This window comes from Leptonotus elevatus, chromosome 5 (assembly GCF_054856555.1).
Source record: "Leptonotus elevatus isolate MCC_2025b chromosome 5, RoL_Lele_1.0, whole genome shotgun sequence".
Classification (NCBI taxonomy): domain Eukaryota; kingdom Metazoa; phylum Chordata; class Actinopteri; order Syngnathiformes; family Syngnathidae; genus Leptonotus; species Leptonotus elevatus.
This window is the reverse complement of record NC_141243.1, coordinates 14833388-14858803: the sequence shown is the minus strand read 5'-3', so window position 1 is coordinate 14858803 and position 25416 is coordinate 14833388. Positions and strand designations below refer to the sequence as shown.

At 37.6% G+C, this 25416-nt stretch overlaps 1 protein-coding gene across 1 annotated transcript; it reads left to right on the top strand.

The window, feature by feature from the left end:
* Positions 1 to 546: 546 nt before the first annotated feature.
* Positions 547 to 20874, top strand: trpv4 (transient receptor potential cation channel, subfamily V, member 4). The gene is made up of 17 exons (XM_086075964.1): positions 547 to 715; positions 1702 to 1782; positions 2928 to 3352; positions 4731 to 4906; positions 6176 to 6328; positions 6807 to 6947; positions 9359 to 9657; positions 11616 to 11795; positions 11900 to 12058; positions 13582 to 13674; positions 13775 to 13848; positions 14139 to 14304; positions 14383 to 14449; positions 15255 to 15559; positions 16368 to 16495; positions 16684 to 16805; positions 18383 to 20874. The coding sequence occupies exons 2-17, from the start codon at positions 1774 to 1776 to the stop codon at positions 18481 to 18483; spliced, it is 2598 nt and encodes an 865-aa protein (XP_085932090.1). The 5' UTR covers positions 547 to 715; positions 1702 to 1773; the 3' UTR covers positions 18484 to 20874.
* Positions 20875 to 25416: the final 4542 nt, after the last annotated feature.

The window sequence follows — 25416 nt, the reverse complement described above, 5'->3', positions numbered from 1 at the left end:
TGAAATAACAAATTTGCATGTTATTATTATTTAATGATATTAATCTATGTGACCACTAATAATGTTACTGATTTTTCACGATATTTAGCAATAATTTAACAAGATAGGAAACCTTATATTATCATCAACTATCACTTCTACAACAGTCCTAGGAAATCACAATGTCTCATCACTAGTGATCTCATTTTAGTGTGTCTAAATGTGGTCTACTCATTTGTTTTTCTCAGTGTAATCTGCAAAAGCCTATAATCACATATTTTCCACTTGTTATCATGAGCTAATTTAGCCATTTATGTTGTATTGTTTTGTTTGGCTCAAGAAGTTAATTTTCGACTTTCTACGTTACTACTTTTGGTAAAAGACTTGACTCAATACTTTACTTACTATTCGTCGTATTTTTCATTGTTCCTGTTCACGATCAAAAGTCACCATCTTGCGGTAATTTGTGGTACTGCATGTTTCCAGCCGCGTCATTTCCAACTTTGGAGCCAAGTTAGTAAATGACAACTTTACTCCACCCTAAATCACAGCAAGAAGCGTGCCGTGTTCTACTGCATTTCTCCTCACCTTGGCCGCCTCATTTGAAGCGTTTAATGGCATCTGAAAGTCAGAAGCTGAAGAGAGACTAAAATTCAACTTTTGGGTGCGTGGAAAACTGGAAATGGTGAAGAAGAATTGAGAAGCCAAAGAAATAAAACCAGCCTTGCGGATTAAGGTAAATTACACATTTTGCTGATTTGCTGCTTTTTAGCACCAGGTGCTATTATTATATGTATAAACATTAAAATAAATAAATAAATAAGAACTGTATGTAGATTAGTACAGGAACTACATGCAGTTATTATTTTTCCTGTTAGCATCCAGTTTGCAATTTCCCCCAAAGTTTTTAGTTTGTGTGAATGTTTATTAAGAAACAATGTGCTTTTAATTTGAAAAAATTGGGGATTATTGGGGGGAGAAAAACAAAAAAACAACACGTGCCAACACTTGAATGATACATATTAAAAATACTGTTTTTAGGACCACTGTCACTCATGAGCCCCATTTTTGAGTGTGACTAATTGTTCTAGGGCATTTTGATCCAACAAATCAGACAACCAACTTCAACTTTTTGTGAAAGTATATCAAGGTCATCATCTTTTTGTGAGTGTGTTCACTGTCAAATGTGAAGTGAAGTGTAACGGCATGATAATCCGTTGTGTGAGTCATGGCGGTCCCTCATAGCCAGTGCCCCCCCCCCCCCCCCCCCCCAACGCCCAACTTGTGTTTGTCTTGTTGCCTTTCAGGGCTTAGATAAGATTGCATTGACATGAGCCAACGCAGGATTTGAGAGGATGCTTTAAGGGATGACATGTTGTATAAACGCTCGCAGGGTCCATATCAGCGACATGTATGTTTATGTTCCCACAGTGACGCGGAAGTGGAAGATTACTAGCTGTTTAGAGTAAACCTGTCATGCATTTGAAAGTGCAGGTGGTGTGATTCTGCCTGATGGGCCCTCTGACCAATGGCAGAGCAGACATGACAGTCACCTTATTGCTTCTGGCATCTGTTTTACAAATTTCCAAATGCCAGACACCAACCCCTTTATATGTCGGTCAGATTTCTGTCTTTTTCTTTCTTTTCTTTTTTTTTAAGCACGTGTAAACTTTAATAACTGGTCATGCAGTAACTCTTCTTTGGTATTATTATTTTTTTTAGGTTGAACACATGCTTCAGCAAAATTTCCACTCCACTTGAAGAGGAATTTGCCACGCTGTTGTGATAAAAGGGATGAATGAGGTACAAAAGCAGTCTTTCTTTGACCTTTCTTTCTTTGAGAGGAATTGTGTGTCTGTATTGCAAACCACATCATTTATTTGTTGTCCCCACCCAGTGCAAAGGGCTCTCTTGCATAAAAAATTACCATTCAGGGGCAGCACATAACTCAAACTCATCACTCACGAGAACCCATTTTGTGCATTTTTTTGCACAAAAATCAATTCACTCAAAATGTTAATATTATTGAGGTACAATGTTTGTACAGCTTATCGTTCTATATACATAAATAAATAAATAAATAAATTATAGGCCTTCTCATGTTCTAGTAAGACTCACTGTAAGCGCAACTAAGACATGTCTGCCATCTACTGATGGTTGGTGACATTGCAACTTAAAGTCGACTTCTTAATATTCGCAGTTCAGCTCGCACAGATTTGCACATTCTCAGGTTTTTTTTTTCTTTGGTATTTGGATTTTCCCGTCCCCCCCCAGAAAACAGGTGAGCCATGATTGGTTGTTACCTGAGTTCTGACCAACTGTGATGTCATTTTAATTGGACAACAAGTGTCAAAAGGGCCACCGCCTGAGATGAAAAAAAAAATTGTTGCTTAATTCTTATTACAGAGAAGCAATATTAATCGGAATATCGCGTTAGGCTGCATAAAAAAATATTATTTCAAAGAAAATTTGGGGTTGACTTTTCCTTTAAAATCCCGAGTACAATGTCTTTGTTCGTATTGTACTATGAAATGACTTATTACTTTACGAGTCCAATATACTAAGTAGTATTTCAAATGCCGTGGCTTAGTTTGAATATAGTGCAGTACTGTATACTTACTGTAAATTCTATGATGAAGTGTAATTAAGTAAATACATTAAAAAATATATATGAAAGTGCACTGCCAAATCTCAAACGGTGCTATGGATTAAGCAAACACTTTTCACAACAAGTTGAGGTAAGTTCAAATCAAACTACCTCAGTGGTAATTGTCTACTTTCTTTCCATTTTGTCTAAAATAGTTCTGAATTTGAGCTCAGTGTTCTCCAAAAATTGGTAGCGCATCTTTAAAAGTATATATTTCCCCGTTTTTTTGTTTTGTTTTGTTTTTGCCCAACAGTTAAAAACTTCTAAATATTCTGAGGTGTAACTTTTTTTTTTATTATAGGGTCGCTCTGCTACGACCCTCCTGAGAAGGTGCCACCTCGCCCTGTCCAAAGCCGACACCGTCAGCTCTGACGATCTCAATGGCGATCTCGGTGGCTATGTCCCTCAGGCTGACAGCGAAGGGCAGTTCTTGTCCGAGTTCTCAGAATTGTTTGAGAGCGCGGATGGCTCCCCATCTACTCAGGATCCAGCGCAGGAACTGGTTCAGCCTGGGCAACCAGTGGATGGGAGACAAAACCTGCGAATGAAGTTCCAAGGTGCTTTCAAGAAGGGCATTTCCAATCCCATGGATCTACTGGAATCCACCATATACGAGTCAAATGTGATTCCAGGTCCAAAGAAAGCACCCATGGACTCCCTCTTTGACTATGGCACTTACAGGAACACGAGTAACCAGAAACGACGACGAAAAAAGCTGCCGAGGGGGTGAGAAGGCACTTTGCTAACACTAAATGACACTCACATCTACACCTCAGGGGTCAGCAACCTTTCCTGTTTAAGGAGCCATTTTAGTTCAAATAATAAACAAAAAATCAGTTTGGAGCCGACCACGTTTGAACATTGCGATGACGGAAACAATGTGTTAGAGCTAATTAGAGCTGCACCAGAACACAAAAATATACAGCATCCAATATTTGCAGATTCATTTTCTTCTATCTTTCGTGTTCTGTTTTTTTTTTTTGGTAGTATTTTCAGGCTTCATTTTTCACACATTCTTAGACTTTTTGGCATTTCTGTCAAATTTCTGAATTTTTTTTCTAATTTTATGGACATATTGTGGTAATTTTTGGGACATTTTATGGCTTAAAAAAAAAAAAATTAAACTTTTTATCCCTGTCTTTTTATATAACTTTTATCTAATTTTTGGCAACTTTATGGACATTTTATGTTGAATTTCGAGATTTCTTCTTTTGTGTTTGGACATTTTATAGTTGCTTTTTGACCATTTTCTCTCCTGCTTTTTCTTAAACACATTTTTTTGCCTTTATTTTTTGGCAATTATAAGGCTATTTTATAGTTACTTTTTGATCATTTTCTTTTCTGCCTTTAAAAAAAAAAAAAATTCAATTATGTGACATTTTATAGTAATTTTCTTTTTTTCCTCTTCTTTTTTTTCAACATTTTAAGGCCACCTTTTGGACATTTTTATGTGATTTTTTAAACTTTTTCATTTACCGTTCATTTAAAAACAAATTGACAACTTAACAAATCTGGACTCTGATATTTTTTGAATATTTAAGTATTCATAAAAAAAAAAATCTAAATTATGAATTCATTTAAATAATTTTTTATGTATATGTAAATTTAAATATAAATAAAATAATGTTAATTTAATAATTTCTACAACACAGGAAAGGGACTAAGGAGCCACATGTAGCTCCAGAGCCGCAGGTTGCAGACATCTGAACTCAAAGAATTTCCTTTCATTGGGACGAGAGTTGGAAAAATATTGTCCGAAAATAACCCTTCAAGTACTGTAGACAGAGGTGTGCCACATGTGGAAGTGTGAGCACACACACGTGCACACATACACTGTGGGCCTCTTTCAGTAATCTAACAGAGAGCATGTTGTTGTTGCCTTCCGTGGCTGTTGAGGTAATATTTGGACAACCGCCTCCACCCAGCACTCTCCTTGCTCATTCACACTATATGGTCATAAGTATTAGGACAGTTCCTAACAAGACCTCGAGACCTGAAGTGAAAGTGGAAGGACATGCGAGGGGTGTACTCACGCTTGTGAGATACTGTACATTCATCCACTTTCATCTTATAGTTGACGCCTATGGTTTGTGTGTCTTCATAGTAAAACAGAGACATCCACTGTGGACAGTCCAAGCGAAGACCCGCCAAAGGTTATGAAAGTATTCAACCGCTCTGTGCTGTTTGAGTGTGTGTCACGTGGGGATCCCGAGGCCTTGGAGGGCCTGTTGGAGTACTTGCAAAGTCACGACAAGAGGCTGACGGATGAAGAGTTCAAAGGTAGGGCCGGGAGTGTCTGCATTCTCACGATGTGTTTAAACAGTCCTGGCAGAGTCTGGGCCTTTAGTGGCGAAGCAGAGCCCATTGTAATCTCCAACTTGTTGACTTTCTGTTTTCCGCTGATCCTCTGGGCTCTTTGCTGTTCTTTGACCCAGATAGATTTGACCGGGAAAGGGCGCTGATGTCATAGATTTCGTCTTGCCCCGAGCAGTCCCAAGGAACGCTTCCTGTGTATGCTCTCGGCTTATAACAGGGAGCAGAGAAAAATCACAGCAAACTGTGGACTATTGGTGGTGCTAAACAGTCTCAAAGACTCTGTATTTAGAAAGCGGCTAAAAATAGAGCAGAGAGGACTTGATTTTTCAGTATTTTTATTTTCGTGTGTTCTGGCCCATTTAGAAAGTTTCTTACTAAAGTTAAACAAACTAAAACAGTGACTTGAATGAATCAGAATTAATGGTGATTGTTTATTGAAGGTGCAGGCGTGCAATTTTAAAATGAAACAATATGTATACTACGGCCGCCGGGGCACCCGATTCTTTCTTGCTTGGGGCTCCTGGGGAATGTTGCTACGCCACTGATTACAGTTTTACACATTAGGTACACCGGCTCAAAGATTTAAAAGAAGAGCCACATAAAAAAATGACCTAATTGCTAACTTGCAAAAAATAGAGATAATACATTAAAATAATAATAATAATAATAAAAAAATTAAAAAAAAAAATTAAAATTTTAAAATAAATAAAATATTATTAGAACTTTTATTATTAATAATATTAATGAATTAAATCGCTGTTGAAATAATGAAATCAAGGTGCAGGTAGAGTATTATAATATGGGGTGTTATTATTATTTTTTACATATATATATATATAGATATATATAGATATATAATATACATATAAAAAAAAGAGATTCAAACCCGCCCTGGATTGGCTGGCAACCAGTTCATCGTGTACCCCTCCAACTGCCCGAAGCCAGCTGGGATAGGCTTCAGCACCCTCCGCGACCATTGTGAGGAATAAGCGGTTAAGAGGATGGATGGATGGATGGATTCAAACCCAGAACCTCTCAACTGTGAGACAGCCATTCTAAATGCAGATAATACTATTCAGAAATTCTATATAAAATAAAATAATATCAGAAAAGCTAGACAGAAGCAAGGTTTTTGTAGAAGAGCATATGTTGGTGTGAACTGAAATAAACTGAAATACAACCAAAAAAAACAAACAAAAAAACATTCCACATTCTTTGTTTTATTCCCATCAGAGCCGTCCACTGGTAAGACGTGTCTTCCTAAAGCCCTGTTGAACCTCTACAGCGGGCAAAACGACACCATCCCGCTGCTGGTGGACATAGCAGAGAAGACAGGAAGCCTGAGAGAGTTTATGAACACGCCTTTCAGGGATGTCTACTACAGAGGTATGGATGAATTTTGAGTCCTTCCACCACATGAGCCACAATGGTTAGAGTGGTGGGCGGGGTCTTATTGTGAGAAAACGGAATGTAACGTGTTTACTGTGAAAATGTGCTCAGTGACTATACAGCTGTAGAAATGAGCGTTCATTGATTTTGTGTGCCAGACTTTGAGTGTCCCCATTGTCTTTGTTATTCTTGTGTAAAAGTGCTCACTGTTTTCATCCTCTGCAGAGATTAATGAAACTTTTCAAGCTGTGTGAAACTGTTGGGTTCATTTAACAACATCCAAACAGATAAGGGCACCCGTTTCCATAGAAACACTTTGCAGCTCTCACTCAGCTTTGTTTGACATTTGCCCTAAAGGTCTCCCCTTTCCCGCACTCCCTCCTCATATTTCAGATTGCTCACACTTTTGTTACAACTAATAAGTATGAAATTGTTTTTCATTGCAAATGTGGTTGAATATTGTTTGTTTTATCAGGCCAGACGGCGCTCCACATTGCCATCGAGCGCCGTTGTAAACAGTATGTGGAGCTACTAGTGGAGAAAGGTGCTGATGTCCACGCACAGGCCAGAGGACGCTTCTTCCAGCCCAGGGACGAGGGCGGCTACTTCTACTTTGGTAATAGTCTCTGCCTACTTTAAACTGTGCCTCTTTGTCTCTAACTAAGCACTTTATTAAATCTCAAACCTCTTCTTTAAGTGATGAAAGACTATAGACAAGTAGCAGTGTCCGGGAAATGACGCAGTGGTAATGATGTGCTATGCCTTTACCAGACACTCTTTTCCACTCTGACTGCATTTAAAGCAGTTGCCAATACAGAATAGTGCCTACTTGGCAGGGAAATGTAAGTGCCACCTTTTCGCCACTACTTTTTGAAACGGGCAAATTCAGACACTGGCAGTGTCTTCGACCAAGACTCCACCTTGAGCGAGGGTTTCTTGAAAGCAGCCTTGCAATGCTCTACAAACACATCTGCATAGCATTCCGCGTGTTCAAGTTGCATAAGGAGAAAGGTGTCTGTGTTCTGTAGTGGAAAACAAACATCCTGTGTTGGAAGGCAGGATCTCACCCTGAGGAAAACCCAACACTGCCCTCTGTTGGCAGATGTAGCTAACTTACATTAAACCTACCATGAAGCATGAGTAGACTTGTACAATTCTTAAGAGTTTTGTTGCAAGCAGAGGTGGGAAAAGTACTCGCACTTAATACCTGAGTAAAAGTACAGATACTTGTACAGAAAAATATGCTAGTAAAAGTAAAAGTATTGATTCAACTCCTGTATTAAAGTAAAAAGAGAAAGAATCAGAAGAAGAAGAAGAAGAAGACAAAGAACAAGAACAAGAGGAAAAGTTAAACTTGGAAATAATGTTTGGAAGGACATTGAGGAGGGTGAGGATGAAGCAAACCTTGTCGGTATTTAATAACTTAAAAAAATGTACTGATTAGACCTTTTTTATGTTTTTTGTTTGGTGTGTTTTCTTTTTCTTGTGTCTTGTTTGACAGCACCGTTCTGGTTTGTGTGCTCAGTTTGAATTGGATGTCGGAGTTTGAATTAATAACGAAAGCAAAAAAAAAAAGTACAAAAATTATATATATATATATATATATATATATATATATATATATATATATATATATTGTTAATTATACCTTTTTTGGTAACTGTCACATCAATAGAGCTCACACTGAGAAGAAGAAAACGTGTCACTCTTTGCTGACATTGTGACGGAGTACCATAACAAAATATTAGACTAGCTGATCATAGCAATTACATTTAAAAAAACGTACTTGTTTACAATACATTTTGTTTTCAGTTTAGATGGATATCGAAATTAAATAAAGCCAGTGATAGCCGATAGGGAATATTTCGCTTGTTTGAATTTGTTGCAACATAGTTGCTAAATGCTCTCAGGTTCACCTCTATGCTGGTGCTGTTCCTGCTTTTCCCTGCCTTTTAAAAGACCCCAAGATATCAATTAATCAAGATCGCAAATATGTAACTCTCACTGCATTGACATTACTTATGGTTGATAAAGGATTTGAAGTAGGCTATCTTGAAATAAAGGGAGTAAAAGTAAAGAGAAGTCTAAAAAATTAATACTATAAGTACAGCGATAGCTGAAAAATCTTAACAACATTCAGAAGGTGTTTATATAAGTGGACACAACCAGATTACCTGGAAGAAACCCACACAAGCACAAGCCCTATATTAGGTCCACACAGAAGGTCAAAATCCAAACCACATACATACAAACCATGTACTAACCACTCGGCCACCATGCTGGCCCAATGTAAACTACAATGAATGATGGAATAAAATTTGAGCATTATCTATACAGTTTATTTGTTAATGAAAAAATGATAAGCACCTATGGAAATAAGGAGGCCCCAAGAAATACTGGTACATGACTGATGAAATATTTCTATATAATATTGCAAGCAATAAAGCAGCTGATTGTGCCTGCTTTCATTTGTGTCTCGCCTTGTCAATATAATGCTTGTTCATATTTGATTGTAAACGCACACTTTACCCCTCACCCATCACAGAGGAGATGATTTCTATTTGCACGTAGCACGGTTGTCATTCCCAAATCCCAGCGTGTCCGTGCACAGTGTGAGTAATTTGCTGCGGAGCTTTGCGGCGAGGTGAACAGGAACCTGGCAGGGCTGATGGCTAATGGGATTTCGACTCACGCTAACACTCAGCGTGCACCCGTGCAAATCCATGAAGAGGAGCGTTTCTATCTGAGGTGACAAAGTAATCTGTCACCCATGGCAACGGCTCATTTTCTGCAGCTGCTTTTGGCACTCTGGCCCCATTGCAACCTTTCCTTCCAACAACTGCTAATTGTGCTGTTTTCATAGCAGGGATTAAAGTCCAATATTTGATCCATGTTTAGTATGCTTTGCGAAAACAAACACAAGCCAGCAACAGTTCTTAATTAACCCTCGTATTCATGAGCTGGTTTTTCATCCAAATTGCTGTCCTCCCCTGAGAATTTCACAATTCTTCTCTCTGCCTCCCACAGGTGAGTTTCCTCTCTCACTGGCCGCATGCACCAACCAGCCCAACATCGTGCACTACCTGACGGAGAATCCCCACAAGAAGGCCGACCTGCGGCGACAAGATTCCCGTGGCAACACGGTCCTGCACGCCCTGGTGCACATTGCAGACAACACCAAGGACAACACACGATTCCTCACAAAGATGTATGACCTGCTTCTGATCAAGAGCGCCAAATTGTACCCAGACTGCAGCCTGGAGAGGGTGCTCAATAATGATGGCATGTCTCCTCTTATGATGGCGGCCAAACTGGGCAAGATTGGGGTAAGAATGATAGAAATAGGACCCAAGCACAACAATTTCAAGTTACGCCCTTTCAGGTTCCAGTTGAATTAGGGTTAGGATTAGGGTTAAGGTTAGGGCGGGGTTGTCAAACTTGTTATTATACGGGCCCTGTCTTAGTTATGGTTACGGCTTCGAATGTCCCGCCCTCTGTCTGCGGATGTGACGCCATGTGCGCATTGTGTATGTGAGGAAGGGGGTGTGTAGTTATCTTTGCAGGATATGATAGTATGTGCAAGAATGTAAAGTTGTGTGTGTTTTTTTTAAATGTGTTCAGGAGAAAATGAAAAAGAAACCGGGGCGGGGGAGTAGTTTTATTTTTCGGCCACAGGTGGCAGTGGCGATTCAAAATTCAATTTTCTGAGTCCAGCAGCTTTAATGCTTTGAGAAAAGTTACCATTATTAATAACATTTAATCTTTCATTTAATGAAAGTGTAAAGTGATCCAATGTCCGCACAAGTGTTAGTAGTTACCAGGAAACACTTTAATTGTCGCTCAGAAAACAGTACAATCCAGCACGAGCGGTAACGTCATTAACGGCACTGAAGCATGCGTGCGGGAGTTGCCATAGTAACCCAGTAGCAGCGCTTTACGGCATGTCGGTGTATTGTGGTAAAGTCCAGTGCATATAGTCCTTTTATGACAGAAAGTTCAATGTTTTTTTTCTCTCCAAATGAATAATGCAGATGAGCAACAGGAATTGTTTGAATAGTGAGAATGATTACGATGTGCTATTAAAACATGAACTATTGTATTTGTTATTGCTTTGGTGCCATCTGAGGAGCCAAGGTGAGGCTATTTAAATGCCACTTGATGTTGCCTTTGTTTGTTGTAGTTGTTTTTCTCATGCTATTTCAAATGACTGCGACATGTTAGATGTTATGCCAAAAACGTTCATGTCGTCGTAATGTCTATGTGTAAACTGTTTGTTTACACATTATGTGGCGTGAATATGAGGCAGTTGCAGTTTCCCCCATCATAATTTATAATTGCTCATGCGTTTACCCTAATTATAATTTCTATGTTGGAAAGCTAGCCTGGAACAAAAGTCAAGGAAAAATTGCTTTTTAATGCCAAATGAGTTTTACACCTGTGGGTTAGGGTGTCATGGCTAATTTCATGCATAATAATCACTTATCCCTCTCTCTTTTTTTGATTTTTTTTACTTTGTTACTCTGTAAGTCAGTGGCAATCATCACTAAAAATCAAATTGTAGCAAATTATTGTTGGACCAAGTCCACCAAAATCAGATTTTATTTTATTAACAATTTTTTTTTTACATTTGGCACCTTAATAAGCCACAAAATACTAGGATGCCCAAAAATTGGTAGGCCTATAATATGAATATTAGGGGTGTTAGAAAAAATCGATTCGGCAATATATCACGATACTACAGCACGCTTTTCTCGAATCGATTCAATATGCGGCCGAATCGATTTTTAAAAATCTTTTTTTATGGAAATATTCAACAAAACGTCTTACTTAGGGTTAAGATTCACTCATTAAGCATGGAAGAATGTTATATCAATGTAACATTAAGCCTTAATATTCTATTTCAGTGCTGTTCAAACATGAAACGGACTGCAACCTGTTTGTTAAATGCAGTGGCTCAGTTATAAGCCTGAATTTTCAGATAAAAAAAATAAAAAATCATGTTTCATGTACAAGTTTACTGATTTGTATTTTCTAAATTTGAGCAAAAAAAAATATCGCAATAATCAATTTATAGATTCGTATCGGGATTAATCGGTATCAAATCGAATCGTGACCTATGAATCGTGATACGAATCGAATCGCCAGGTACTAGGCAATTCACACCCCTAATAAATATGAAGTGTTTCTGTGAAAACTAGACAAAGCAACATTCAATGACAAAACCACAATGTATCCACTGTTTCAGTCCTGCACGTAATCATTCATATGTAACTTCATTTGACAGGTTTTTCAACACATCATCCGACGTGAGATCAAAGATGAGGACGTCCGTCATCTGTCCCGCAAGTTTAAGGACTGGGCTTATGGACCAGTGTACTCCTCCCTCTATGATCTTTCTTCACTGGACACCTGTGGAGGTGAACCATCTGTGCTGGAGATCCTCGTTTACAACAGTCATAGTGAGGTAAAAAAAACAAAAACACTACAAGCCTACATCTATCTATAAGAAATATTGTTTCCTTCAAGTCCAGGGTATTAAAAAGTCAGATGACAATGTCCTTTTGTCAGATCCGTCATGAGATGCTGGCAGTGGAGCCCATCAATGAACTGCTGAGGGCCAAGTGGCAGAAGTTTGCAGCTGTGACCTTTTACATCAACGTGGTTTCCTACCTCTTCACCATGATCGTCTTCACTCTGGTGGCTTATTACCACCCGACGCAGGGAACGGTGGGTAGAAGAAAGCCAGTGAGTCAACAGCAGATGCACTCATACACTATACAAGGGATGGGCTACTTAAATGATGGGCCACAATGTTTCTGCAGTGCTCCTGGGAGGCCACATAGGAACGCGCACTACCTAAGCAGATGTCTGGGGAAAAAAATAATTTTAAATATGGACAAAATGTGTGTATGTCTTTGTTATTGACACAATGTACATACATCATAGTATCTTTAATTTTTCATTTCAATTTTCATAATAAATTTCCTTAATGCATGTATAAGACAGCGAGTCTTTAACAACAAAGGGTTTGAACGATCAAAAAACATAAGTAAGATCAAAGGGTTCTCGCAAAGAGCCAACACCAACAAGCATCAAGAAGTACAATAGTTAACAAAGCAAGAAAATAAGCAAATCAAAGAAAATTAAAGCAGGTACCAAAAATTCCTTAAAGATAATACACTGACAACATTTGAACACATTAATAGTGCACAAATAGTTTATAAAGTTTGCCAAACGTAAAATTGTTACACTGGTGATCATCTGTAAATACATTATTTTGCTATTGAAAGCACACTTTGATTGGTGTATAGTCACTGTTGTGCAGAACATATTATATTATATATTATATATATATATATATATATATATATTATATAAAAGTTTTTTCACAAAATGTTTCTGCATTTTTTTTTATACAAAGAAGTGATTTGGGTGAAACCAACACATGTTATACTAATGATCATATATGAGCCTTGAAAGATCAGTCAGAATAATCTAAATTGGCATTCAAAAGGTTCTCTTTTTATGGCTGGCAATGAAATAGTTAACATCAAAACTAAATAGTAAAATGTTTCATTGTAAAACATTGAGACATTTTTCGTTTTTTTAGGCCTACCTACTCGCATTGTAGTACAGTGCAGAATATGATCCGGTGCAAACACAACTAATATATGTCTGCCATCTAGTGGTGAATGGTGTTATAACAACTTAAAGCTAAACAGCGGAACTACATTATTAGTGGAGAATAACGTCAGGGTCAGCCCACAAATACAAAAAATCCAAGTCTAATTGCCCCCCATTAAAATGCATTGTATTTTTATTTTTTTTTGGAAACTCCAAAAAATCTTCTAAAAACCTCCAAAATAAATGTTTCATGAAGAACGGGGTTTGCTCCCTAATGACAAAACAAAACAAAACAGTATATTGAAAAAATAGAAAAACATCTGCAAATCAGTGAATCTGCAACTGCTGAGCTGTGAGTAGTTCACTGTAGTCGAGGAAACAAGTTCTGGGTTGTATTTGAGGAAATACTTGAGAAAATAAAATTGGTAGGCAAATTAATCAGCCACTCAGAGTATGCGTGTGTGACCATGGTTATTTTGTTAAATTACAATTTAATTATTTTGTAGTTATTTTAGTAGATCTCATTAGATTAAATATGTGTATCTAAAATGTGTATATTTCTGCATGATATATTATAACTGTCCTCTTCTTGAGTACTTCTGAATACGTTTCTGTTTGTCTCGTAGCCCCCGTACACTTATACAACATCGAGCGACTACTTGCGGATGGCAGGAGAGGTCATCACATTAGCATCCGGAATCTTCTTCCTTCTAACCAACGTGAGCTCAAATCAAATATTTAATGGCTGCTTGCTCACATGGCGTCTTTAATGAGTGTTTGTTGTTGCGTTTATGGAAATGCATCTTCAACTCATTGCAGATTAAGGACCTCTTCTTGAAGAAGTGCCCTGGGGTGAAGTCGTTATTTATTGATGGATCCTTTCAACTGCTGTAGTAAGTCTCGCACTGCCTCCCACACACGACTCTTCCTCACATTTTGCGCATTTTTTACCCGCGGCAAATTCTGTTTCCTCTTAATTGAATCGTCTAGTTTATCTCCTCCCTGCCATGTTTTCAAGTTTACATCTTTAATTAAAGCCGTGATTAAAACAAAGGGCGATGAATGTTGAACACCTTTGTACATTTGTTGATATGGCAGTCATGTGTCTCTGCGCGACTAATGTGCTGCAAGCGCTATCCTTGACACCCCCCGCCCTCCCCTCCCTCCCCTGGTGTCCTTTCAGTTTCATCTACTCGATACTGATCATAGTCACGGCCGCTCTCTACTTGTCTGGCATTGAGGCTTACGTGTCGGTGATGGTCTTTGCTCTTGTCCTGGGCTGGATGAACACACTTTACTTCACCAGAGGCCTCAAGCTCACTGGTACCTACAGCATCATGATACAGAAGGTGGACACAATGCAAAGAAAATAAAAGTAATCATCAAACCTCAAGAGCAACTAAGACGTGTTTGTCTTTGATCCCTAGATTCTTTTCAAAGACCTGTTCAGGTTCCTACTGGTGTACGTACTCTTCATGATTGGTTACGCGTCAGGTAAGACGACCATATAAACCTGAAAGCAATAAAGTTATCTATTTTATGGTCTTTTCATTCTTATATGTCATATGTGACCTAACTCGTCTAAACATGACATTCTGATTAATATTACATTTGTGGAATATGAGTTATGCAGTCAAATCCAGCCATTTTTATCCATTTCAGGGGGCGGCCATTTTGCCACTTGCGGTCGATTGGAGATTACATCAGTGTTGCTCAAGACTCAGGTAACGACCAATCACAGCTCACCTGTTATCTGAAGCTGAGCTGTGATTGGTTGTTATTGGTTGTCATCTTCAGTTGACAGCAAGTGGCAAAATGGCCGCCTTCTGATAGTGATAAATGCTGCTGGATTTTGCTGCTTAAAGAGGAAGTCAACGTTAAACGTTTCTTGACAATAATATGTTATATGTGAACTCACTACTCTAAACATGACATTCTGCTTAATATTACATTTATGGAATAACAGTTATGAAGCAAAATCCAGCCGATTTGATCCATCTCAGGGGCGGCCATTTTGCCACTTGCTGTCGACTGAAAGTGATATCGCATGCTCAGGGCTAAGGTAACGACCAATCACAGCTCACCTGTTGTCTGAAGCTGAGCTGTGATTGGTTGTTATTGGTTGCCCTCTTCAGTTGACAGGAAGTGGCAAAATGGCCGCCTTCTGATAGTGATAAATGCTGCTGGATTTTGCTGCTTAACTCAAATTCCAGTTAAATGTTAAATGAATGCAGTACTTACATGAAAACAAAGTGTAAACAAGTGGAAAAACATATACCATATTCTCACCCTTGCATAGCCCTGGTATCCCTCCTCACTGTGTGCCCTCCCCCGGGCACGGACTGCGCCGGAGGCTGCCCGACGTACCCCAAATGCAGGGACCCCGACACCTTCAGTATCTTCTTACTGGACCTCTTCAAGCTGACCATCGGGATGGGAGAGCTGGACATGATCCACAGCGCTCAGTACCCTGCAGTTTTCCTCATTCTATTAGTGACTTACATCATCCTCACCTTTGTGCTGCTGCTCAACATGTTGATCGCCTTGATGGGGGAGACGGTGGGGCAGGTGTCGAAGGAGAGCAAAAAGATCTGGAAGCTGCAGGTGAGGTGGTTGTTCCAAAAGTCAAAATGTCAAATCAAGGAAAATCTCTGAAAGCAGTAGTCCACATTATGGCATCTGTTAGTTGCAGTCACACATACTGTAAGTTGATCAATTATACATACATGCTATTTATTGTTCATGTTTTTGTTATGTTTTGCCCCAGTATTTAAAGGTAATGTTAATGATGAAAGATGGTAATTCAAAAACTTCAAAAATATAGTGGTTATAAACATAAATATTGAAATAGTTATTAAACAAACAAATGGTTGTAAAATAATTAACAATGTTATTGTCCTAAAGGGGAAATCACCCCCCCCCCCCAAAAACTCTTGACAATAAGATGTTCTATGCAGCCTTACTAGTCTAAATACGGTATTCTGGTTAATACTGTGTTAGTGGCATATGAGTTAAGCAGCAAAATCCAGCAGTTTTTATCTGTATCAGAAGGCGGCCATTTTGCCACTTGCTGTCGAGTGAAAATGACATCAAAGTTGCTCAGGTCTCAGGTAACAACCAATCACAGCTCAGTTTCAGAAAACAGGCCAGCTGTGATTGGTCGTTGCCTGCGCCCTTAGCAACTGTGATGTCATCTTCAGTCGACAGCAAGTGGCAAAATGTCCGCCCACTGAGATGGATAAAAACGGTTCGGTTTTGCTGCATAACTCATATTGCACAAATGTAATATTAATCAGAATGTCATGTTTAGACTAGTGAGGTCACATATAACATATTATTGCTAAGAAATGTTTTAAGGTTGACTTCTTCTTTAAGATAGAGGTAATTCAAACAAACTAATGTCTGTTTGCAGTGGGCAACGACCATCTTGGACATTGAACGCTCATTCCCAGTTTGCATTCGCAAGTCATTTCGAGTTGGTGAGATGGTTACTGTCGGCAAGAACTGGGATGGAACGCCTGACCGACGCTGGTGCTTCAGGTACTTTTCTTTTTGCAGTCATTTCTGCATTAATAATGTTAGTTCTATTGAGTCATGAGCCACGTCGACACAATCAGAAGTCATTCAAGTGGTAGGATTTATTTCCGTCAAGGTAGACTCAAAATGTTATAAATTGTTAACAGGAAGTTTGAAAAGTAAGCTTACAAAGATCATACAAACTTCGACAGGGTGGATGAGGTGAACTGGTGCCACTGGAATCAAAACCTGGCAATAATCAATGAGGATCCCGGCAAGAATGAGACCTGTCAGGCTAACGGCCTTCAACAGAGTGTCAGAGGCTTGCGGAGGGGTGAGATTCTCGCCGCACTTCATGAATATAAATGCACAAGTGCCTTTCCACAGAATTGGTGCCTTTTACTTGTTATAACTCTTCTCAAAATCTGATCACAATTATTCTTTTACGTCACTGTTTTACTGTAATGAAACTCATTATTCAGTTTAACGCGTAGAATGGGCTAATACATGAAATACAGCCACTTAGCATTTATGCTAATAGCATGTTGATAATCAGCACATTCGTTATTCAACAAAAAAAACGTTAAACTGTTAAACTTGTTAAAAATGAACAAATAACGTTTACGAATATAATTATTATTATGTAGGGCTGGGTATTTATTTTAATTTCCTCAATCGATTCGATTTAGATTTTTTTTCTGATTCGATTCACTTTAATTCAACCCAATATTACTTATGGAACATCAATTCTTCTTAAATATTGTAACATTCATGTAGTCGACGAATGTATTCCCTTTTCAACAATTATTATTATTAGTACTTATTATTTATCACTTCAAATACACTGCTTTTATACAGCAGATTGGCTCTGGCGTTAAGTTTTAGTTAGGTTGCTATGTAAAAATAGAGCTGCACTAAGCTATTTTTCTAGATTGTTACATGTGTGTGTTGCACAAAATATGTAACTTAAATCGAGCCTCACACGGGGCACCATTATGTAAGGGAAATCGGTCCAATTAATTATTAAACTAATAATCAATTGACTCATTAATTGAAGGAGAATCAAATGTATTATTTAAATTAATTTTGAATCAGAACCTCGGAGCACCACATCTGTTTTTGATAGTTTTACCAGGATAACAGATAAGAACCTCGTTGAATCAGTCATTAAAGAATGAACGATCAGATGAAGAATGAATGAATGAAGAATGATCAGATTAAATTTAGATCCCATGTTAACTTAGATTCCAGCTTCAAACTTCAATCAAATGCAAACACGTACAGTTGAACACATCAAAAGAAATGTTACCTAGCTGACAACTGTCAAAACGTGCACACACATGAAAGTTAAGTGGAGAATCTGCCCCCCCCCCCCCACAATATCAAGGACATGAAAAAATCTAGAAACATTAAATTCCAAATGAAATTTTAAGTTAAATGAGTTAGTTTATTCATGAAATTAACACGTGTTATATTCACTTATGTGTTACATATTGACAACAGCAAGGATGAAATGAAAATATTGTAATAATTCAAATTCAATAATTCTAACTATAAATTCAAAATATTTTGAATTGTCTTAAAGTGCAATAAGTCACATCTTTCATAAATATAAGAAAATACTTTTTAATTCATGTGAACAGTAAATTTCAAGAAAACAGTAGCCCTAATATAAAAAAGTCCTTTAAAATTGTATTTTTTAATGAATTTACGTGAAAAAGAGATATTAAAATAATTCCTGGTTTTATGAATCAATATCAGGCTCGAAAAGGAAAATCAATTCCATATTGATTATTCAATTTTTTTTAAAAGCACCCATTTGGCAAATTGGCCCACATACAGTACGCACTCCACATCACACTGTGATTCACTAAAGTAAAGCAAGTCCCTTCTCTGTGTGTCCTCCGTCAGACCGCTGGTCCACCGTGGTCCCACGAGCGGTGGAGTTAAGTCGGGGTCCGAGGCCTCGCGATCTCGTGATAGAGATGGAGCCCCTTACGTCCAGGCATTGAAGGCCACACAGGACCAACGAAAGACACCCTGCTGGCAACTCTTAAAGTGCACTCAGCACATCTCGCATGTGCCTTTTATTCATGGAACCGAGTTGTAAATATTATTTCTTGAAAGCCAATTGGATTGTCAGGTGTCATCATAAGCTGGACAATGGATGTGCAACATGTCAAATAATCTATTTATACTGAAATCAAAAATACTAATAAAGCAGTGTAACATATGTCATAAAACACATACAATAATAAATATTTATGGCCATTTAGCTTAGTGTTATTTGTATTATAGCTTGACTTCTACATGATGTGATTGTGATCCCGTCGTCTATCCTGGCTGTAGTATGTTTCTGTATGGTATTAATTAAATTGTTGTAAAACTTGTGTCAAACCCGGGCTATCAGCGTAGCCAGGCAGCTTACTTACTGTATATTGGAGCGAAACAATGCACTGTGCTCATTCCCGATATATGTCTTATTGTTGCAAAACACAGACATTGTTCTGCAAAAACGGGCCTGATGAGCAAGGTTACAGCTGTCGAGCAAGTAGTAGACAATAGCTTTTCCGTGCTGTGGTTTGTCTTTGAATATCCCGAGTTATTATGTTCCCCGCAGCTGTGGGGATATTTGCATAATCAACGCGGAGGACTCGCCGTCTATTTGTTTGAGAATTTTCACTGCATTTGGCTCCTTGCCCTTGCCACATCTTGTTTTTGTGCTTCTTTACTTATGTACATGTATGTATGTAATAGTTAAAGAGGTCACATTTCACTATGTTAAATTTTTTTTTTTTATACAGTTGTAATAATTATATAATATATTATTATAATTAATACGTGTCACAAACACACTGAATACAGTATGTAGAGTATGGTAAAAAAAAAAGCAGCAGAATAATTTCTGCGACTGTGTTTTGGGTTGGGTCATTGAGTCAGGTATGTTGTCAATTGCTTATGCAGTTACTATGTCCCCATATGATGGTAATGTGCTGATGTTGTCAGTTGCTATGCCCTTGCTAAGGTCCTGTATTTAGGCACTCTTAGTTTGTCGAGACACTCCTATTTGATCATATTTATCGATTGGTTTTGTTAAACATATACACATAAATGCATTACAAGTATAAAATATAAGAAAAACAAGAATAGGAAGAAAGAAAACAAATCATCAGTAATTTTGCAGTTTACATGTTTAAAAGGCAGTAGGAAGAAGTTAAAAACTTGTCGAGTCCTACCCATAATGTTTTAACTTGTTTCAATAGATACAATAATAGGTAAATATATTTCAATGAAAGAAAATGTATAAACCTGTTTGTGTATACAACTGCACTTTGACATGTACGTACATTTGCCAGTAGCATGTCATCAAAAGGCATACACCATAATAATTCATCCTCATACTCGCATATACAATTTGCATTACACTCATACTGATACATCGAAAGAAATGACACCATTTCTGCTGTTTTGGAAGCTCAGGTCTGATTGAAATCATTTTCTTGAACTTTGCTTTTAAAAATTTTTTTTAACTCAACAAGTGACTTGCATCTTTTCAGGTCAGTACCAATTTTTTCCACAAATTAACACCTCTTACAGAAACACACATTTGCCTAATATTTCTTGTTGTTTAAATTTTTTTGTAGACACTTGTACCCCTTATGTTATAAGGGCTCTCTCTAATTTCAAACAGCTTCTAAGTACTGTGGCAGAGTAGATTGTTGTGTACTTTATACATTATTTGTGCTATTTTGAAACTAAGTCCTAACATTTCATTGTATTTAATTAAATAAATAGTGAATGTATTGGTTCTGTATATTTTGATCGATTAATAATTCTTATGGCTCTTTTTTGCAGTTTGAAAACCGGGTTCGGGTATTTGTTTTATATGCGTTTCCCCAGATTTGCACACAATAAGTCAGATATGGTAATAATAATGAACAATATAATGTGTAGAATGATTTCTTTAGTTTTAGAAAGTATCCCTATGATTTTTGACATTTTCCTTTTGACATTATCTATGTGTGACTTCCTTCTTTCTATTTTAATTGAATTTACCATAATTTTGACCTGTTGTATGGTTTGTCTAGTACCAAAAACGATAAACTTTGTTTTATTTAAGTTTAGTGATAATTTATCTTTCTTACTTGTAATATTCAATAGTTTATTTTTGTAGGTCTTGTACTTTATTTCAGCTTCCATAGTTCTCAATTTAATAAATCTTTTGTATCAAATGTTTTTCTTTTTACATGCATTCTCTATCCCCTTCGTCACCCATGCCTAATTTAGACCTTTATGCTTTCTTGTATATTTTATTACTGGACAATGTTTATTGTATAGAGAAATGATGGTGGACTGAAATGCACTGTGCAATATTGGGATTATTGTTTGAAGAGACCTCAGAAAAATTAAAAAAGTGTTGTGTTCTTAATCTTGTTTCTGATATGGAAGTTATTGTTGGTTTTATTTTTTTTAAATATCAAAATAGTCTTGGAAGATTGCAAAGACCGGAAAATGATCACTTATATCATTTATAAGAAGTCCACTTTCTATTTTGTGGTCAATTTTATTTATGAATATATTATCTGTTATTGTAGCTGTATCAATTGTTATTCTGCTAAGTTTCATAATTATAGGGAATAGATTATTACTATACATTGTATTTCTAAAATCAGTTGTTTTCCGATGCCCATTCGGATTTCAACAAGTCAATGTTAAAATCACCACACAATATTTGTGTTGTTTTTAAATTATTTGTGTAACTGAGGATATCTGCTAGTTTTTCATGAAATATGTCAAGACATGGTCGTGGTGTCCTATACATACAAATTATAATGACATTTGATGCATTTTTGATGTGAACTTCAATGGTTAAACATTCCATTATGTTGTCAATATTCAATTTGACTGCATCTTAGAGCTTTGTCTACATATATTGGGACATCCCCTCCCCTTCTATTTTCCCTATTTGTCGCAAACAATTCATATCCTTCCAGTCCCATGTCACTAATTTTTTCATTATCAAGCCATGTTTCTGATATGGCAATTATTTTTTTAATTTATTTAATTTATTCAGGTATTCTTTGATTTTTGTAAAATTCCTGTAGAGACTTCTCCTATTGAAATATATAATTGAAAGTGCTTTTTCCATTTTTATATTTTTATTGAAATGATCGTCCATGTAATAATCGCAAGTGAAACTGCAGTAATCATTTTTGTAAAAGTGATTGTCTGGGTCCAAATTATTCTCAGGGTCAAATGTCTTGTAGTCAGCGTATTCAAATGTTTTCAAGTCCATATTATTTGAGTTCATCATGTTCATCGTTCCTTTTGTGTTACTATGCTGCTGTTGATATGTACTTGTGGTATATTTTTTGTCATCATTTACAGTGAGTTTATTGTATTGAATGCCTTGGAGATTGTATATTTCATATAGGTCTCAATTATGTCATATAGAATTGTGCATTGGCCTAGCGAGAGTTACTGAATGACACCTCAAATTTGGAGGTTCTAGGTTTGAATCTTAGCTCCGGACTTCCTGTGTGGAACGTCCATGGGTTTTCATGCATGACAAAAACATACATGTTAGGTTAATTGAAGACAAAATTGTGAATAGATGTGATTGCGAGCGTGAATCGTGGTTTTCTAGCATACTTTATTCATCCAGGTAAAACAATTGAGAAATTATTCTCATAAATATGACCTAAAATAATAATTATTTATTATTATTTTTTTAATTAGGACATCATATTTCCCCCTCCCCAAACCAAAATTCATGTTAAGCTATTTTATTTCTATAGCTTCCTTATGTGGTCTCTGCTGTTCTCGCTATTGCCTGCTGGTGGCAGTAGAGATCTGTAATGTAGCACTTACGTACGCGGCCTGAGTGGATGCAATTACAGTAATACGAGGAGGAAAGCGCTTGTTTTAAATCTCATATTTAAATATGATATTTCAGTGAACCCTCTCATTAGCATAATGACAAATAATTCATAAAAGGACGGACACCTTCTAAATACTTTTCTGGCAAACTATGGCTGACCTCACTGTGACACCTGGCCGGTAATTACCGGCTTTTGCCTTCTTAATGAAAGCACACGCTGGAAAGCATTTATGCAGTGCTTCAGTGCCTTTCACCTTTAATTATTACTCCTCACCTTTCCTCTTCTTCTTCTTCTTCTTCTTTTTTTTTAACATGCTACAAAGGTGATTCTCACTTAGATAACTAGGGGGCACAACCTGGAGCCCCCAACCCCCCTTCCTCTTACTCTCATCTCTCTCTCTAAGGCCAGCAGTGCTGAAGGACATGCAGGGAATCTCTTGCCACCTCCGAAGAGAAGAGGCTAATCCTCTTTGCCCCAACTTTAACTGGGCCACTAATCCCGCAGGTTTATCTAAGCAGCAAGCACCTATAGTGCTGCTGACACGTTGGCCTGCCCTCCTCTCTGCAGCCCCTTAAGTAGGCCAGGCCTCGGTCCTGCAAGTATCACTGTCAGCAACTCTGGAGATGCACAGGAAATGCGTGCACTTAACAAAATATGTGCGCTCGCTGCTTACAAATGTGTCTCAGCCAATAGGTTAGATTATCATGTTCACTCTCAAACTGCAAACGAGGGAAAGCTGTTGTAAGCTCGGCAACTGGCAGCACAAAATGTTCAGCCATTGTCCAGCTCGTTAAGCTCGAAGGTGTTTAGGCTGATAAGTAGCGCGCAGATTCTTTGCTGGGATTTAGCCAACTCGTTTATGCACGGCACGATGTTGCTGACCGCCCAGCTCGTCTCGAGCAGTTTTCACCGTCTGAGCAGCGGAATCGTGCACTAAACTCACGAAGGAGACAACTCCCAGAGCAGCTCTTGGTTTAATTTTCTCTTTGCTGGAATAATTGCGTGAAAGACTTCCCATGATCCCCGGTGAAATATTACACCGAGGTGCGGTATTTCTAAATTGAACGAGCAACCACTGGGAGCACTGGGAGACGATGAGTCGCAGACATATTGCTTGCGTATAGCCTGCGAGTTGACCTTTCAGTTCATGGCAGATGAAACGAGGTCACTGAACCCTAAATGATTCAGGGTGTCTCAAGTGACAGGCGAGGGCGCGGTGGCGTCGCGGCGTCAAGCCTGCCGCCGGGCCTCCATCGGCATTTCTCGTGATTTATTGTTAAATTGCCAGCGTGTCAATGTGGCGTGCAGGTGAACGAGTTTTGCTAATAAGAGAAGCATTTCTGCTCCACGGAGCTCTTTTTCTGTTCAAGTGAGCGTGCATGAAATCAGTGTGCAGTCTCCCAGTAACGCACGCTCTGCTGGAGGAGGCGGCCTCATCAGTCTCCGGCTTATTTGATGTTTTTAGGTGGGTGGAGAGCTTGTGAGTGAGGAGACAAAAGAGGGGACAAAAAATTCATATTAATAGTTCTTGAAGTTACTTGCATTGTTTAAACAGGAAGTGTTACAAAAAAAATATTGGAAATGTTTATATGATTCCTTTTGTGTTTAATTACTGTAAATCTTTAATTAATGTCTGTTTTATGTCCTTTAATAGAACAAGAATATAGTAAGAGCTATATCAAAAGTACCTAATACTGTACTCGTCGTCAGATTGACAATGTCAGAAATTAATTGTTGTTATAGTTTAGAGGGGTGTAAAAATGTGCTGCATGGCACAGAGAGATGTTTGTAATATTTCACCCCATTGCGGCTCATCTTTGTAAGGCCATCATTTTTGTTGCAGTTTATGTTGTACAGTATGGAGCACCAAAACTGCCAAAATTCAAAATAAATAAATGACAAAATAAATAAATAGGCCTAAATGACTAAAAGTGAAAATAAAAAGGGATATAAAAAATATAAATCGATAATTAAATCAAAATTTGTAATATAAATTGAAATAAAAACAAATATATATATATATAATTATTTATAATAATAATAATAATAATAATAATTAATTATTTTGCCATTCATATATTAAACAATTTTTTGTAATTATATTTTGTTATATCCGTTTTTATTTTCTCTTTTAGCCATTTATTTATTTATTTATTTAGTCATTTATTTATTTTGAATTGTGGCAGTTTTGGTGCTCTATAGTACAGTTGGCTCATTAGGTTGTGCTATGTTGTTGTCATTTTGTACTACATGCACATTTCATCGCTAAAAATATGATATGGAATTTTCTCCAATATGGTGTAACTCCGAGTGCTACTCAAAGATTCGTCTGCATCATGTTGTCAGAACCGTCAAAAATCAAATGAAAGTAAAAATGAGGGGAACAAATTGCTGTGAAATGTAAACCTTACCTCTCTGAGTCACGATTTACAATAATGAGACGATAGAGTCTGAAGAATGGTGAATGCAAACAATAAAATTGTTCTTTGAGAGGCTCTCAAAAGTCGAACTGATCATGCGTTTTCAGCAGAAACAAACTGAAGTTGTCAGTGAAAGCGACAATGTAAGATGGCTTCCGTCTGGCTTCAGCCGTGAGGAGCCTATTGATAATCTATTCATATATTAATCCGCGCCTGAGATGGATAAAAACAGGTGGATTATTTTTTTTTGCTTACCTCATATTCCACAAACACAATCTTAATCAGATTTATTACCAATAACATTTTGCGGTCGACTTTTCCTGCAAGACCGTTTGAAGAGAGTTGCATGCGCTTCACCTTGATCACTTTAGCCAGTTGCATGCAAAGAGACTTATTTAGCTTTTCTTGGCCTCGGTCACCAAATCCTCATACAAGCTCATTCAAAGAGTATGAGTATACCTTCTGTCTCATTTAAGATGGGCTAAATAAAAACAGTTTGTCCTTCATGGAGTGTTAAACCTTTCAGGATACCATTACCATCACCGAAAAGGTGAAAAAGGTCACGCAAGGGAGCAGGATTGTGGAGGCCAACATATGGTGGAGATGTGCGTCCTAAGGCTAATATGCTTACTCTCATTAAGGT

What these genes read in the sequence shown, in the direction of transcription:
- trpv4 (XM_086075964.1), top strand. An exon ending in GACGGATGAAGAGTTCAAAG is followed by an intron (nt 4,907 to 6,175) that starts GTAGGGCCGGGA and finishes TATTCCCATCAG; the next exon opens with AGCCGTCCACTGGTAAGACG. An exon ending in TGTCAGAGGCTTGCGGAGGG is followed by an intron (nt 16,806 to 18,382) that starts GTGAGATTCTCG and finishes GTCCTCCGTCAG; the next exon opens with ACCGCTGGTCCACCGTGGTC.